General features: G+C 30.8%; 2 protein-coding genes across 2 annotated transcripts; one reads left to right on the forward strand and one right to left on the reverse strand.

The window, feature by feature from the left end:
* On the reverse strand, positions 1–4,809 carry LOC105139482 (G-box-binding factor 4-like). Its single transcript, XM_011045929.1, has 4 exons — positions 3,664–4,809; positions 3,497–3,568; positions 2,081–2,110; positions 1–221 (listed from the first exon to the last, which is right to left on the reverse strand). Exons 1-4 carry the CDS (start codon positions 4,438–4,440, stop codon positions 141–143), a joined length of 960 nt encoding a protein of 319 aa, XP_011044231.1. The 5' UTR covers positions 4,441–4,809; the 3' UTR covers positions 1–140.
* On the forward strand, positions 4,644–13,221 carry LOC105139522 (UPF0496 protein At1g20180-like). Its single transcript, XM_011045994.1, has 3 exons — positions 4,644–4,653; positions 4,752–4,829; positions 12,170–13,221. Exons 1-3 carry the CDS (start codon positions 4,644–4,646, stop codon positions 13,219–13,221), a joined length of 1,140 nt encoding a protein of 379 aa, XP_011044296.1.
* The last annotated feature ends 1,618 nt before the right edge of the window (positions 13,222–14,839 follow it).

Consider the following 14,839-nt stretch of genomic DNA (forward strand, 5'->3'; position numbering starts at 1 on the left):
TCCCCACATGAATAACCATGGTTGCTCCAAATGGCGATTGGGTTCACAATCTAACCCACTAGAAAATGAATTTCCGGGAGGATGCTGCTTTTCCTCCATTTATGAGAACCATATGAATAATCACCTCGAGCACAAACAATCTACCACTGCAAAGAGTTGACTCTCCGGAGCATGCGTCTTGGCCTTCGCTTCTCAACAATGGGAATCACGTTTTCCATAAGCTGTATAACAAAATAAATAAATAAAATAAAAATAGAAATAAAAAGTCAACAACAATTTCAAATGGTCTTCGTCCTGTGAATGCTCACTAAAGGGATCTGAAAAAGAATCAATGGCTCTATATATAATTAATGAAGCTCAGAGTCGTCAAAACTATGAATCATCTCTAAGAATAAATGCCTTCCATGCTACTATATATAGTAGTCTACCTCGGCTACCACTACATTTAGTCTCTACCGAATGCTCAAATAAAATATTCACAATTGGCATACAGTAATTTAAGACCTGAAAACCTTAAAGCATAAAACGCACAATTTCATTTTGCATTATATTCAATGGGTTAGTGTTAACAATTAAGAATAGGTGGAATCTGTACTACTGTAACCCATTTCAACATTGTCTTTCAAAAACTAGTACATGTTTACAACCTTTGAATTGAATTCAATTTAGAGGTTTTAATAAGATCTCATGTTTGGAACTATTTTGATTGTCAATAATTTAAATCTCTAATTTCTATTCGAAGGGTTTGGATTTGATTTTGTGGGTTATTTGTGGTGAAGACATTGGTGGAGAACTGGAGGTAGAAAGAGAGAAGGGGTTTGTGGTGGTTAAAGGAGGTGATTTCTTTGTTGTTGGAAATATCTAATGTATTGAGAGAACTTTTGAAGGAATAAGAGGAAGGAACTGAGAGTAATATGAGAAACAAAATCAATTGAATATAGTGATAGAATTTCTCTTCGAAACATGTTAATTCAACTTACTTATTAATTGGAGTCGATTTGAACACGATAATTGAATTCAATTTTGATAGTGAATTAGTTCCAAATATGTTGTTAAAAAAAGATTGTTTATAGCAATTCCAAAATGGATGTGTACAAATAGTTAAAGAATTGAGACCTCTATTACAAAAACTCCCTTTCATATCCCTGAATTACTCTATTTTCTCCATTTCTTTCTTCAATGAAGCATCTTTTTAATGCAACTAACATTTTAATTTTGTTGTCCAGAAGGTAATTTGGCTCCTTAACAATTTGATAAGCATTTCTCAACAATTTTCAATGTTTCCTCATTTTAAATTCTGATGCTTTCATTTTCCACTTTCCTCAATTGTAAACGTTTCAAAACTTCTAAGCTTCAGAATCTTTAAGAGTTCTTGAATCCTATAGCGCTACCAAACCTCTGAACATAGGTTTGTTTTCAAACCCAGTGTCCATTAATACAATAATTCCCCCTCAAAACCTATCCAGTAGAACAGAACCTGATTCAGAAAGACAATGAGGGTTCCTGTGCCAACCAAATCTAGTTATTCCCTTGAGTTTTCAAGTATAGTATAGCTCATCAATACAAATACAATACATAATCCCACCACCCAATGTACGGGCATATGGATGTATCCATACTGCAAAAGTATATGCACAAACATACAACCATGTCACTGAAGTCCTAAGCAAAGACACACAAGTCCACTTCATTCCATAAATGGCAAGGGGATAGTTTCAACCCCAACCATGGTTTTTCAAAACTCAAAGCATTAGGTTGCTAACCTTTTAACATTATTATTAGAACCCCAACACACCTAAAACCAAGTTTTTGGAAAAGCTGCTCTGGACTGTTATTCAAAACCAAAGTCAAGCACACCTTTAAAACAATATGCATTAAAGCATCTATCATCCTAAACAAGAAATCCAAGTGAAACCAGTGTCTTTCAGAAGTTACATTTCATAGTGTTTCTTCCTCTACTGACACATTTCCATTTTTATGTGTTCAATGCATTTCACTTATACTCCAAACTTCATACAGTGTTATAGCAGGGTTTTAGTGTTTTCAGTGTGATAAAATAGTAACAGAAGAGAAACAGTACCTGCTTAAACCTTTCCTTGGTCCTCTCTTCCTGCATAATGAACAGATTTTGTTGGACAAGAGAAAACACACCAAAACATTTTGTGGCATGCAGAATAAGTAGATCACCATATGCCTCTGATGAAACACGCATTGAGATCTTTTCTAATTAAATAAATTCTAATAAATAGATACAGACAAATTAGACATATAAGGCCCAGGAGAGACCAGAAAAGCATGGCAATTTATACCTGCTGGGAATAACTCCATGACCCATGATGAAGTATCTATTGGTGTTAACTTCAAAGTATAACACTGATTGTTACAGTTAAAATTTTAAATAATGCTAACCATTAATTGTTTATGCAAACAAAGCTGATAAACTCTCAATGTGCCATTGTGTATCCACTTCAAAGAAAATAATGCATCATTCAACAGCACGGCACTAGGTCCTAACAAAGTAACATTTTCTTTGTAATAGAGCCTGGGAAAAAGCATTATGAGATGTTCATGTGTTTGAGACTGAATAGAAGAAATGAAAAAGAGACAGTAAGGAATAAGCAAAACAGCTACTAGCTAAGCAGTGAGTACCAATAGGCAATGTAAATAGAATATTAAGTTCATAAAAAGATTACAAAGTCTCCGTTACATTAAGCTTATGAAAGAGACAGGAGCAAGCCAGTGCAAACATAATGTGGAAATTGGCTGCATATTGTTTAACTTATTTTATACTATCTAAATCTACAAGTCTGAATTCACATATGTTTAGATGCAGCAGGGCTATCCTGCGTATCAAAGGGTAATAGGTCTGACATGTACAGTGATGCCTAAGGATTTTTATTTCTACCCATTTCAATTGTCTTAAGCCATTCTGAATAGTTTTAAGAACAATAATGGATTTCGAACACACTCTAAGAAAGTAGGATCCATAAGACATGACAACAGATAATCAGGACACAAGAACTAATATACCTACATTACAAGTCTTAAAACTAATTTAGTGAGCAAAGTAAGAATCATTGATCAATGCAGCAGCCCTATGCCACTGGGTTTGGATAGCTTTTTGGTTCTTGCATTGCTGATGTTATTTTTCTTCTCGTTGCTGCCATGATTTGGACAATCCAAATTCAATTTATGTCTTGGCTAAAGCGAACATAGAAAACATCACCACCATAAGCTTCTGTGTTGCTATTTGTAACTCACACAACATAGGGTTGAAGGCAATAATCGAACAGCAAACTGCAAACTACAATCTCCATGACCACAAAGCTAAAAGCTCAGACTATTTGACTATCCCAAAGTGTCCCAAATAGCAGGGAAAAGGTTCAATGAGTACCAAATTGTGATTTAATAAGGTTATACTAACAAGGAAGAAAAAGAAAACAAATACCGAATTCATAATTCCAAATTATGCTGAAAATAATACAAGTTGAATTACCTTCTCTTTAAGCAGCTGCTCATTCTCCTCCTCTAACCTCACTGCCAAAGACTCCAATTCCACTTGATAAGCCTAAAACACCCACAATTGTTGAATCAGTATCATCAATCAATCATGACAAAGCGTGCGTGCCCACACACATACACACACACACACAAACCTCTGACCTGCTTCCTCTCTCTAGACCGGGCAGCAGACTCCCGATTCTTAATCATCCTCCTCTGCCTCTGCTGCGCAGCCTTATCCAAGGGTTCCATTACGACCGTCCTCCCTCTCTTCCCTCTTCCTCCTCCTCCTCCACCACCACCACCACCACCACCACTACCAGCTACAAGCTCCACCTCGACTCCATTCCCAAACCCAACAATGGAGCCTTCCACCTTATCCAACACCTGAAATGCACTAGGCGGGACAGGATCAAACGCATACAATCCTCCACTCATCCTCTCAGGCTGTGGCATCTTCACATCATCCCCATCCTCTCCAACCACATCCACTGCCCCCGCCTTAGCCAAAAAATCCTCCAAGGTCATCATCTCATCTGGCTCGTCCTTCATTTCCTTCCTTCCTGCCACAATTTCTCTCCATATATCATCCGCAGTCTTAGTCTCTTGTGGAATTACATCGCTCATATCCTGATTATCAGTACCATTTGTCTCGATTGGTGGAGGAGGGGGAGGGTTAGGAGTTTCCATTAGGGTTATTTGTGCGCCGAGGAGAGTCGATTCAGTTGATGGAGAGGCGTATACGTTACGTAAGATGCCATCTACTGTCATTGTCGATTCTCTTTGGAATAATTGGTCAGTAGATTGATGAGCTAGTTTTTCTGTAGTAGTAGTAGCAGAAAGGGAAGAAGAAATAGCGCGTCGCGATCGAGATGAAGTTGTTGAAGATAGATCCGAATTTCTAGGTTTCGACGACGCCATCACCTTCGACGAAGCCATCTCAGGAGGAGGAGGAGGAGGAGGAGACTTTTCTTTTTCTCCTTCCGATTTTCCAGCTTCAATTTATTTATTTATTATTATTATTATCATTATTTAAAATTTACTTTCAATCTGGGGTTTTGCGTTTGTTGGGTTTGGTTTTCGGGAGATTTTGGGTTTTGAGTTTGTTATTCTGTTGGGATCCGGGAGACTCACTGGAGAGAATGAAGGCTTGTATAAAGCGCGTGAGATTTTGCCGGCCGGGGTGGGGTTGCCGATTTGCGTGGGTGGGGTTGTTGGGTTCTTTGACTGGGTTTTTATTCCTTTTTCAGCTTTGATGGACGGCTGTGATGGCTGTGATGGGCTGTGGATGTCCTTTGATCTTGATGATGATTTGGAGGTTGTGGACTGTCTGATAGTGATTGGTGGTTGAAGCTAGAATAACTGTCCGTTACTCTACACCGTGGATTCTTGGGCTGGGGCTGGGTCAATTTGGGCATTCTGTTTCAAGTGATGTCTACCCGTATTTACGACGTTCTATTATTCGCTTTTTGTCACAAGGGCCTGGATTTAACAACTTGAACCCAACATTATAGAGAACACTTTTTTTTTTTTTATTGTTGTTATTATTACATGCATATTTTTTTTATCTTTTTTATGGGAAGAGATGAGAGATTAGTTAGAAGGTTTATAAAGAATGTTTGAAAGGAGGGTTGTAATTATTTTTTAAAATATTTTTAATTTAAAAATATATTAAAATATTTTTTTTTTATTTTTTAAAAGTTATTTTTTACATCAGTATATCTAAAAATATCAAAAAATATTAATTAAAAATAAATTAAAAAATTATTTTTTTTAAAATACTTTTAAAATAAAAAACAAATAAAATATTAGTGCTTTTCACGGATGAGCAATTATTTACTGGGTTACACCAATTTTCTTTTAAAAAAATTAACCACTCACTGACTTCCATTCAAATTATAAATTCAAACCAATAGTCAATACTTCACCATACCATCATGTTATTCTTAACCTTTTTCACATGAAATCTAAGGTTACGGTGAATTTTATTTTTATTTTTAAAAATAATTGTATAAATAGATTAATCACACACATAATTAAAAAAAAAAGAATATTGCGTCTTTTATATCCACACATATTTAAAAATACCTATAATATACTTGTTCATGATTAAATCCCGTGATACTTTTGTTTTTTCGTAAGTAAGATTAATCAAACATAAATATACTATTTTTAAAAAATTGTTAGTGATGAGTTTCGAATTCCACGCCCCAAAATTGTATTGGAAAGAAAATATGTAACTCTAGCTTTCCTAATATATTTTTAAAATAAAAATATTATTATACCATGTACTATTCTCCAGGTTTATATATATATATATGTTCACCCATGGTCATGATAAGTGTATTATGTTTAATTCAAGCAAGCAAGCGTGTGCAAGCGATCAATTGACAACAAATTGTTTGCGATAAAAAAAATGCATCAATCAAAGATTTTGTGCACACTATAATTAGCGTTTAGTTACAAAAGTGAACTAGGATTGTGTTGGGAAAATAAAAGTTATAATTATTATGTTTGGTTTTTATTATCAATGAAATAAAATAAACAGATCAGGGATCAATACACGCACCCGCATGTATATTAAATATATACATTAAAAGCTTGTAATGAAGAAAAAATCATAACATATATACTAAGTATATAATAAAGTAAAAACAGTTTAAAATATTTAATTGTTAAAGCATTTAGAATTTAATTTAGTTGAAAATTTATTGTTGTTAATTATCAATTATTTATTTTTAAGATTTTATTTTTTTTAAGTAAATTGAATGATGTTAATAAATTTCTTAAAATTTCAAAGATACTATCTTCTTTAATTGCATTTCTAAATAAAATTCATGAACTCTAAAAATAAAAATGTAACTCAATATATCTTTACAACAATAGAAACTTAACTCTAAGGTAGGAAAAAAAAGCTCGTGAAAAAACTGAACTTGAAACAAAGAAAAGTAGGTCAAAAGGTAAGATGAACAAGAGAGTGAAGATATATGTGAAATAGAACTGCCCATTTTTATATTCCCTGCATTCCACGTCAACCCATTTATTTCACATTAAAATATTTCAGCGCCCCATCCTGAACATTTTCAAATGTAATCGAGTGAAGTTTATTTTTTTGTTTTAAAAATATTTTTTATAAATTAAAAATTTTTTATTTTTATTTTAAATTAATATTTTTATATTTTTAAATTATTTTAATATGTTAATATTTAAAATATTTTTTTTAAATAAAAAATAAATATTTTAATATATTTCTAATTAAAAAATAATCATAACTACACATTCAAATAATATAAATCAACACAAGTCCCTAGAATTTTTGCATTTTTGTCATGCATGCATATAACATCAAGAAGTAAATTCTTATGTAATAAAATGACATCATCATAAATAATCTTAACATACCTAATATTATTTAAATACTAAAACCAACACAATTTAATTATATTTTTAATTAATCCCAAATTTCCTAATTATGGCTAACGCTAACCCTTTAATTTTTGCATGACTGGCCTTCAATTTCTCTAATTAAATCCTTAATCATATAATAGACATCTCAATTGATCAACAACAGTTAACATAAATTCATCATTCTCCTAGCAAATTATATAAACTCTAAAATATTTAAATTAAGAAATTTTCAATTTCCTAGACAATAACAAGAAAATGAGTGGATATGATTAGGAAAGAATACTTTACCAATGCTAATTAATTCAATTTGATAAGCCTTTTGCAACAATTTCAAGATTTTTCTTCCTTTCTTCCAATTCCAAGCTTTCTCTCTCTTTCTAGCCGAGTTTATAAAATTCAATTGATGTAATGACTCGGATCTTAATTTTTTTTTTAAATTTTTTAAAAAGTACTTGTGTTGCTTTAACAACCTTTTATGTTGAGAAAATTCAGGTGCACGTATGTCGGGGCCACCCATCTAGTTCATAATGAATTTTTGAGGGGGGAATGAATAAGAAGATTCTTAGACGTTACAGCTATAAACATGAAACCTGTAACTATTACATAACAACCCAACTGTTTTTTTAAAGGAATTTTTGGCTTGCATATATAACCGACCAAATTTATTAACGTGTTTTAAGTTATTATGTAATAATAAAGTATTAAAAAGCTGTGTCGTCACCGACAATTTATAGATGACGCCCTCTGAGCTACTTCTTGCATGCTTTACTTTGATTCTTTCTGTTCACGTTTATTTTCACTTCTAAAGTCCCCGTGGCAATTTCAGCAATTATACTGTTTTAGCGGGTATTATCATTGTATTCGTATATTATAATCTATAAGCTAGGTATATGGGCAGCAAATGCTACATGCATGTCTTTTTTAGCATGTTTGTTTTTATATTTTAAAAAAAATTATTTTTTTATTTCAAATTATTTTTTATATTTTCATATGCTAACAACAAAAATAATTTTTAAAAAATAAAAAAAATATTATTTTAATGTATTTTTTCATGAAAAAATATTTTAAAAACAACCATTATTATATTTTTAAATATTTTTTATTTTTTTTCGTCATAAAATTGTACCAAGATATTGAGAAAAGGTTTTTACATGTTTCTTATTTTGTTTTGTGGTTTTTTTAATGATCCAAAACCTCATCATCTCTCTATAATAGTTTTTTCGAATAAAGCCATATCCATAGAGTCTCCTGGCCTTCGTTTGAAACATATAGAGAGAGTACATTTCTTCACGCACAAGAGCAAGAATTTTTCTTCTTTCAATCAATCAGTATGAAGATCCTTACTTAATTACATGTAAAAGATTGATAATACTTTTATCTCTCTCTCTCTTTTTTTTAAAGACGACGATAGTGGTTTGGTTAGACATGTTAATTAATAGACAACATGCAAAAGAAAATCTTTCATGCAATCGTTTTACATTGAACATTAGATGCCACCCTAATACACAATTACCTTGAATTCTAGTTTACCATAGTTTTTTTTTAATGGTAAACTCGATTATATTAAAAAAGAAAATACACAATTACCTTATATCACTAGCTAGTTGGGAAGGATGAGAGAATTTTATGAGGGAAAACAAGCCAAGCGATCCATTAGGGAACTGTGCATATTAAGCATGTGAACACGAATGTCAGATGAGGTATACATAACCATTCCTCGTCCTCATCAGAAACTGAAATTCCCACGCATCCACGATATGTATCTTACCCTAGAGGGTTGGATATAGCTTGTACGAGTTTGAAAATGATATACTTCTGCGCATGCATGATATGAATAGATCTTTCGTTTTGATAAATATTATGAGATTACTTACACATCTTAACATTGAACTTATACATGAAATGATTAAATTAATTAGCTTTTCATTTTAATAATGCAGTGATTAGATCACATTAATTCTATGACAGGGCAGAGGTTAAGCTTGGTTGCCCCATACTTCCTAAACACTTTTCCTGTTTACCATGCATGAAATGAAATGCCGAAGCACCAAGCAACCAGCTACGGCTGCTCAAAGAGCAAAAACCCGCCGTTGTTTTCCAAGAGCACGTAAAGGGGGTGAGAGAGAGAGAGAGATCGGAACAACTTCTATCTTTATCCGTTCTCGAGTTTATACTCAATGACATGGCCAATGTGTTCAAGTTAGCTACACTATTTATTATTTTTTATTTAAAATAATTCACTTTTTTTACCTGATCAGTTAATTAATAGTTATAATTAATTTAAATTACCAACAAATGAAGACAAGAACAAAATACTCTTGGGCAGTTTTCCCTAGCCGGAGATGAAAGAGGTAGATAAAAGATCGTTGATGAAATCCCTTTGATGAAACCAGAAAACATCGAACTCAAACGAATGCTTAATCGAGTTTAGTTTTTTGGAAGAGATGTTAAAGGAAAGAGAACCTGTCATTATTTTTAACACTTCAATATACATGCTCCGGGTACATGCATGCCTTTGTTTTGATGTTTTCCAAGTTTTTTTTTTTTAAATTTTAGAAGTGTTTTAAAAAAAAATTGAAAATTTTTTTTAATTAATATTTTTTGTGCTATTTTTAAATTGTTTTAATATGTTGATATTAAAAATAAATTTTAAAAAATACAAAAATATTATTTTGATATATTTTTAAAAATTATATATATATATATATATATATATATATATTGTTTCTTTGATTTCTATTCTTTGAATTCGGTTGCATCATTTATTTGTGTTGAATTGAATAGGTATGCCATAAGTGAAGGTTTTTTTTTTTTAAAAAAAAATATAAAGTTCATATAATGCATGCCTGAAAATACAATGGAAACAAACTGCAATTTAATTTGTTAATTTGGCCGGTTGAGCTTTATATAATTAATATTTGGATAATAAATTAATGGAAATCATGAATGCCTACCGAACCATTTTATTAATTTTTGAGGTTCTTGAAGATGATGCATCAATGGAAAAGATGCGTCTACTAATTAACAAGCTAATTAGGCGAGGGTTCCCGCCTGATCTTATCCGTCCAATGATTAAAAGCAAGCAGTTCTAGGCGGTAATGATGACCTAGATGATAATCCGGGAACTAATTGTTGGATTCAAAGGCTTTCACGGCTTCGCCTTGTAGCCAGAAGGCACATGCACCTGTAGTGTTTTTTTTTTTTTTTTATTATTATTATTATTATTTATCATGAACACACTTTAGTACCAATCTACGGCTAGGCTGCTACTAAGAGCCAAACCATATAAGAAAGCTCCTCAGTTAATTAATTGCAAGCCTGAATTTCAATTTATTTATTAAAATTAACTATTAAAACTCTATCAATTATTGTTTTATTTTTTTTAAGAATGAAAAAAAAACACTAAAATATTATGGTCTAGCTTCCTTTCATTAAGGAACATACTTCCTCGTGTAAATATTTTATTGAAGTGTTTAGAAATGTAGTTTTATATGTGTTTTTTAAAAAACTAATATTTTTTATTAAAAATTAATTTTTTTTATGTTTTGAATCGTTGTAATATGTTGATATCAAAAATAATTTTAATATATTTTAATATAAAAAATATTTTAAAAAACAATCACAACTACAATCCCAAACAAGTTTTTAGAAGTGATATCCACTCTATAAGTCTCGTATTTTTTTAACTCATTAGAACTCTTCAATAGACTAAATCAGTTGTTAATTCTATTAGTATTTTCTTCGGTCTAAAATATTTTTTCCCTTAATATTTTTGTAATTTCTATTTATCTAACCTACAAATACAATAAAATCACTATATAATAACACCATTTTTTTTTAATAATAAAACAATAAAATCACAATAATATCACCGATAAAGCAAAAATCAGTAAATATCATCGTAATTTATTAATGATATTTTTTTTGTTGATATTGCCTTTGATATTTTTGATAATTTTCTGATATTGCTAGGTCATGATATTTGTATATAAACGATTGCAAAGTGACGAAGCATTTGACAATATGAGGACAAGATTACAGACCTGTATAAAAAATTTGAAGACAAGAAATGCAAATGCAAACAGAAGGAAAATAGCCTATAACTACAATAAAGTTCCTGGAGAGAGAACTCTTCAGCAAATTTAGCCTTAAAGCTTGCAAACAAATTGGAGAAGTAAATCTTGCTTTCTCTATCAGATAAGAATGTTATATATATATTGCTTTATAAAGCCTCTAAGAGACATCTGAAAGTGTTGTGTTTCACGTTATATATATAATCGGTATACACAACCTAGGGGAATCTGTTAAATAACTCATTAGATCCTTCATTATCCGTTGGAGCAACGAGTTTTTCTAAAGAAGCTCAAGCTGGGGACGTGAAAACTTTTATTCCGGTACTCTCCTTTGATCAAAGTGATCAAAAGCTGTATCCCTCCTTCTGGGACTAAGATTTAAAAGCATATGTTGTGGGTTAAATCTAGAGCTTCAAATAACAGAAAAGGTATGCTACCATATTAATGTCTCCGTATTTCATTTTATATTAAGATCCACTAACAACTCATAGAGGAACAAAATATTTAGCTAGCTATGAAGGCCATGAATGGAAAGGGACATTTTTTTATTTTATTTTTTGCTTACATTTTTTTTTATTATGAATAGTTTGATCATATCATGTCTCACCAATTATTCTTCATCGTTTGTCACAAGGAAAGGTGATGAAATTAGGGAATACATGCCTTGCAATCATGGCTGAAGAGAAGTTAGCAATCTTTAGCACATATAGAACGGGCGTGATTACATTTCTCAATTCTTCTACCAGAATCCATATTCATTTTTGCACTTGAAAAAGAAAAAAAAACTGTAGAAGAAATTCTTTTTTATTTTTACCTGATCGTCATCATGATATTCTATATACATATAAACTTCTCTATTCATTTCATAATAATTGTAGTTAGGATGTTTTCTATGTAAACCATAACATTTTAAAACGAATTTCGCGTATATGAAAAATTATAGCTGCTTAAGTTGGCTCGTTTGTCAAACTTTAGTAGTGTTCTTTGTCAGATGAAAGATAGTGTTTTGTAGCTTTCCAGGAGCTGAAAAATTAGTGCCTGTCTAAGGGCAGTACCTCCAAAATTGAAAAATAAATGCTTGAATTGTACTATCTACAAGCTGAAATTCTGATAGCACCTAGGCCTCCTTTTTTATCACTCAATTGTGTGATTTATATAGAATTTGGCAATTTTATCACGGTTTTCAGATGGGAAGGAATTCCGGGATGCCCGTAAAAGCTTGAATGTCAACGAGGAGTATCTTAGCGCGTTAAGAACACAGTCCTATGCTGATTTTTTCACCAAAGCTCAATCACTTGTAAACGAGCCATCTTTTCCATCTTACTGCCATAGAAAATTTTCTGAAATTCTCCTGGAACCGGGTCAGGATTCTATACCTGCAATTCTAGAGTCAGCTTTTCTTTCAAAAGTACCCGAACTCAAAGGCCTCATGCTCAATTACTTTGACCTGAGTGCCGAGGCTTCAAATGTTTGTAGCTACCTCCTCAAAAATATAAACCAGATCCAATCTAGTTACCAGTTCATTCAAAGAGTGCTGAATAGTATCGATGATTACTCGCCTGATAAATTGAAATTGATTGTCTCCGAGCTGAACTCATTCATTGTCCAAAGCAATCCTTTTTCCACTCCTAACAAGCATGACTTCAAGTTAATTAACGACAGGTACTCTTCAGTTCTAAACCACCTAAAATCCAAAAGAAAAAAGGTGGCTAGGACGATGAAGTTCATTGCATATATCAATAAGGCTTCAGGAATTTGCATAACAGCAGCCTGTGGCTTAATTGCAATTTCAGCTATTGTTCTAGCAGCACATACTCTTACTGTCCTAGTTATCGGTCCAGCCATTTTGAGCTTCCCACTAAAGCGCTTCAAGAAAAAGCTTTTGAGCTTTAAGTTTCTGAGAAGTGGATTCCTCAGGAAAGTCGGGCAGCAACTTGATGTGGCAGCCAAGGCAACTTACATCTTGAATAAGGATTTTGACACGATGAGTACACTTGTTGCTAGGCTTCACGATGAAGTTGAACACGACAAGGCAATGATACAGTTCTGTTTGAAGAGGAAAGAGGATAGATTTTCCTTTCAAGTGATAAAGGAGCTTAAGAAGAGTGATTCTGGGTTCAGGAAGCAGGTAGAGGAGCTTGAAGAGCACGTGTATCTCTGCCTGCTAACGATTAATCGAGCAAGAGCATTAGTGATTAAGGAGATGACAGCATCTAGCATTGAACATTTGAGTTACTAGAACAATACTTAATTTGTACAGGGTATATACGTATCATTTATTTATTTATTTTTACATCAATTATATGTGATGCTCTTCCTATTAATATGTGGGCCTTTTCAGTTATGCATATTTGATTTTCTAGAAAGAGTTTTTTTTTTTTCCCATTTTCCCAATAAATTAAGAGTCCGTTTTGATATGATTTTTTTTAAACCTCTGGAGCAGCTCATCCTCATTGATGAATTGTACCATCCCAATTTAAAATAGAATTTTGAAGCGTACTGGTTAGCCTACCTCAATTTAGATTCATAAAAAAATAATTTTTTTTATTAAAAGTTAATTTTTTATATATTTTAAAATATTTTGATGAACTAATTTAAAAAATAAAAAAATATGATTTTGATGAATTAATTTAAAAAATAAAAAATATTATTTTGATATATTTCACATGTTTAATTTTTTTGTTAGAAATTAATTTTTTATATGTTTGGGATTATTTTAATAGGCTGATCTAAAAGATAAAAAAATATTATTTTTATGTATTTTAATATAAAAAATATTTTAAAAAGCAATCACAACAATACTTCTAAATAAACACTTATATTTTTAAACAATAATTATTAAACTTAGATTAACCAGCAAATTTATATAAGATTGAGCAATTCTAGATTTGAAATAGTTTGTATTAAAAAAATTAAAAAAAAGACTTGATTGACGTGTAAAAAAAATTGAGTCTAACTTAATAAAATTTGACTCTTAATTTGTTAATTCTTTTATTTATTAAAATTACATCAATTTTTTTAAATAATATATTTTTTTTAATTCACCTTTCATTTGGGACTCAAACATTTTTATAGGCCACGTTTCACAACTAACACTTTGAACAGAAACAGGAGCACGTGAACTGAAAACGTATAATACAGGGATAATATGGGAGTGAATTGCAGCATGAACTGAATTGATGTTGTCTTTTTTATTAGAGCATCTTCAATTAAGAAAATAGCTTTTTGAATAGTATAAATATAATTTTTTTTATTATATGCATTTTAATAGTAAAAAACTATTTATATTTTAATATATTTCATGTTAAATTAATTTTAATATAATTATATAACTAATTTACATATTTTATATATAATATAATTATGATGTTATTAATTATATAATTAATATGAGTAATTTATAAAAGTAACATAAAATTAATGAAGTAATATGAAAGTTAAAAGATATAATTTAAAATTAAATTTAAAATTTATTTATATGAATATTTTTAATTTTAAGTTTTATATGTTATTGTTAAAGATTTAATTTTTTAAAAGTAAATTCAAATTAAAACTTTGAAAAAATGACCACCAACATAACTACCAACATTTTAAATTTTATAATTTTAAATTTCAAAAAAATAACCGCCAACATTTTAAATTTTAAAATTTTAAATTTTGAAAAAATTAACACCAACATTCTAAGATTTTACAATTCAAAAAAATAATCCATCTATAAAAATTCTCATATACCTTAATATTTTTTCTCATCATTTTCTTCTCTCCAATCTTTGTTATATTTCATTAAAATTCATCATGAATCATTCTAATTTTAATTTTTATGATGCTTTTGATTTTGATGATGACACTCCTGTGTT

The sequence above is a fragment of the Populus euphratica genome, unplaced genomic scaffold (genome assembly GCF_000495115.2).
Source record: "Populus euphratica unplaced genomic scaffold, PopEup_1.0 scaffold202.1, whole genome shotgun sequence".
Lineage (NCBI taxonomy): Eukaryota > Viridiplantae > Streptophyta > Magnoliopsida > Malpighiales > Salicaceae > Populus > Populus euphratica.

Coding starts and splice junctions, on each gene's coding strand:
- LOC105139482 (XM_011045929.1), bottom strand. CDS start 4,440: ATGGCTTCGTCGAAGGTGATGGCGTCGTCGAAACCTAGAAATTCGGAT. Junction 2,111..3,496: donor AGCAGCTGCTTAAAGAGAAG/GTAATTCAACTT, acceptor TTCATTATGCAG/GAAGAGAGGACCAAGGAAAG. Junction 222..2,080: donor CCAAGGAAAGGTTTAAGCAG/GTACTGTTTCTC, acceptor TTTGTTATACAG/CTTATGGAAAACGTGATTCC.
- LOC105139522 (XM_011045994.1), top strand. Junction 4,830..12,169: donor TGATTTGGAGGTTGTGGACT/GTCTGATAGTGA, acceptor CACGGTTTTCAG/ATGGGAAGGAATTCCGGGAT.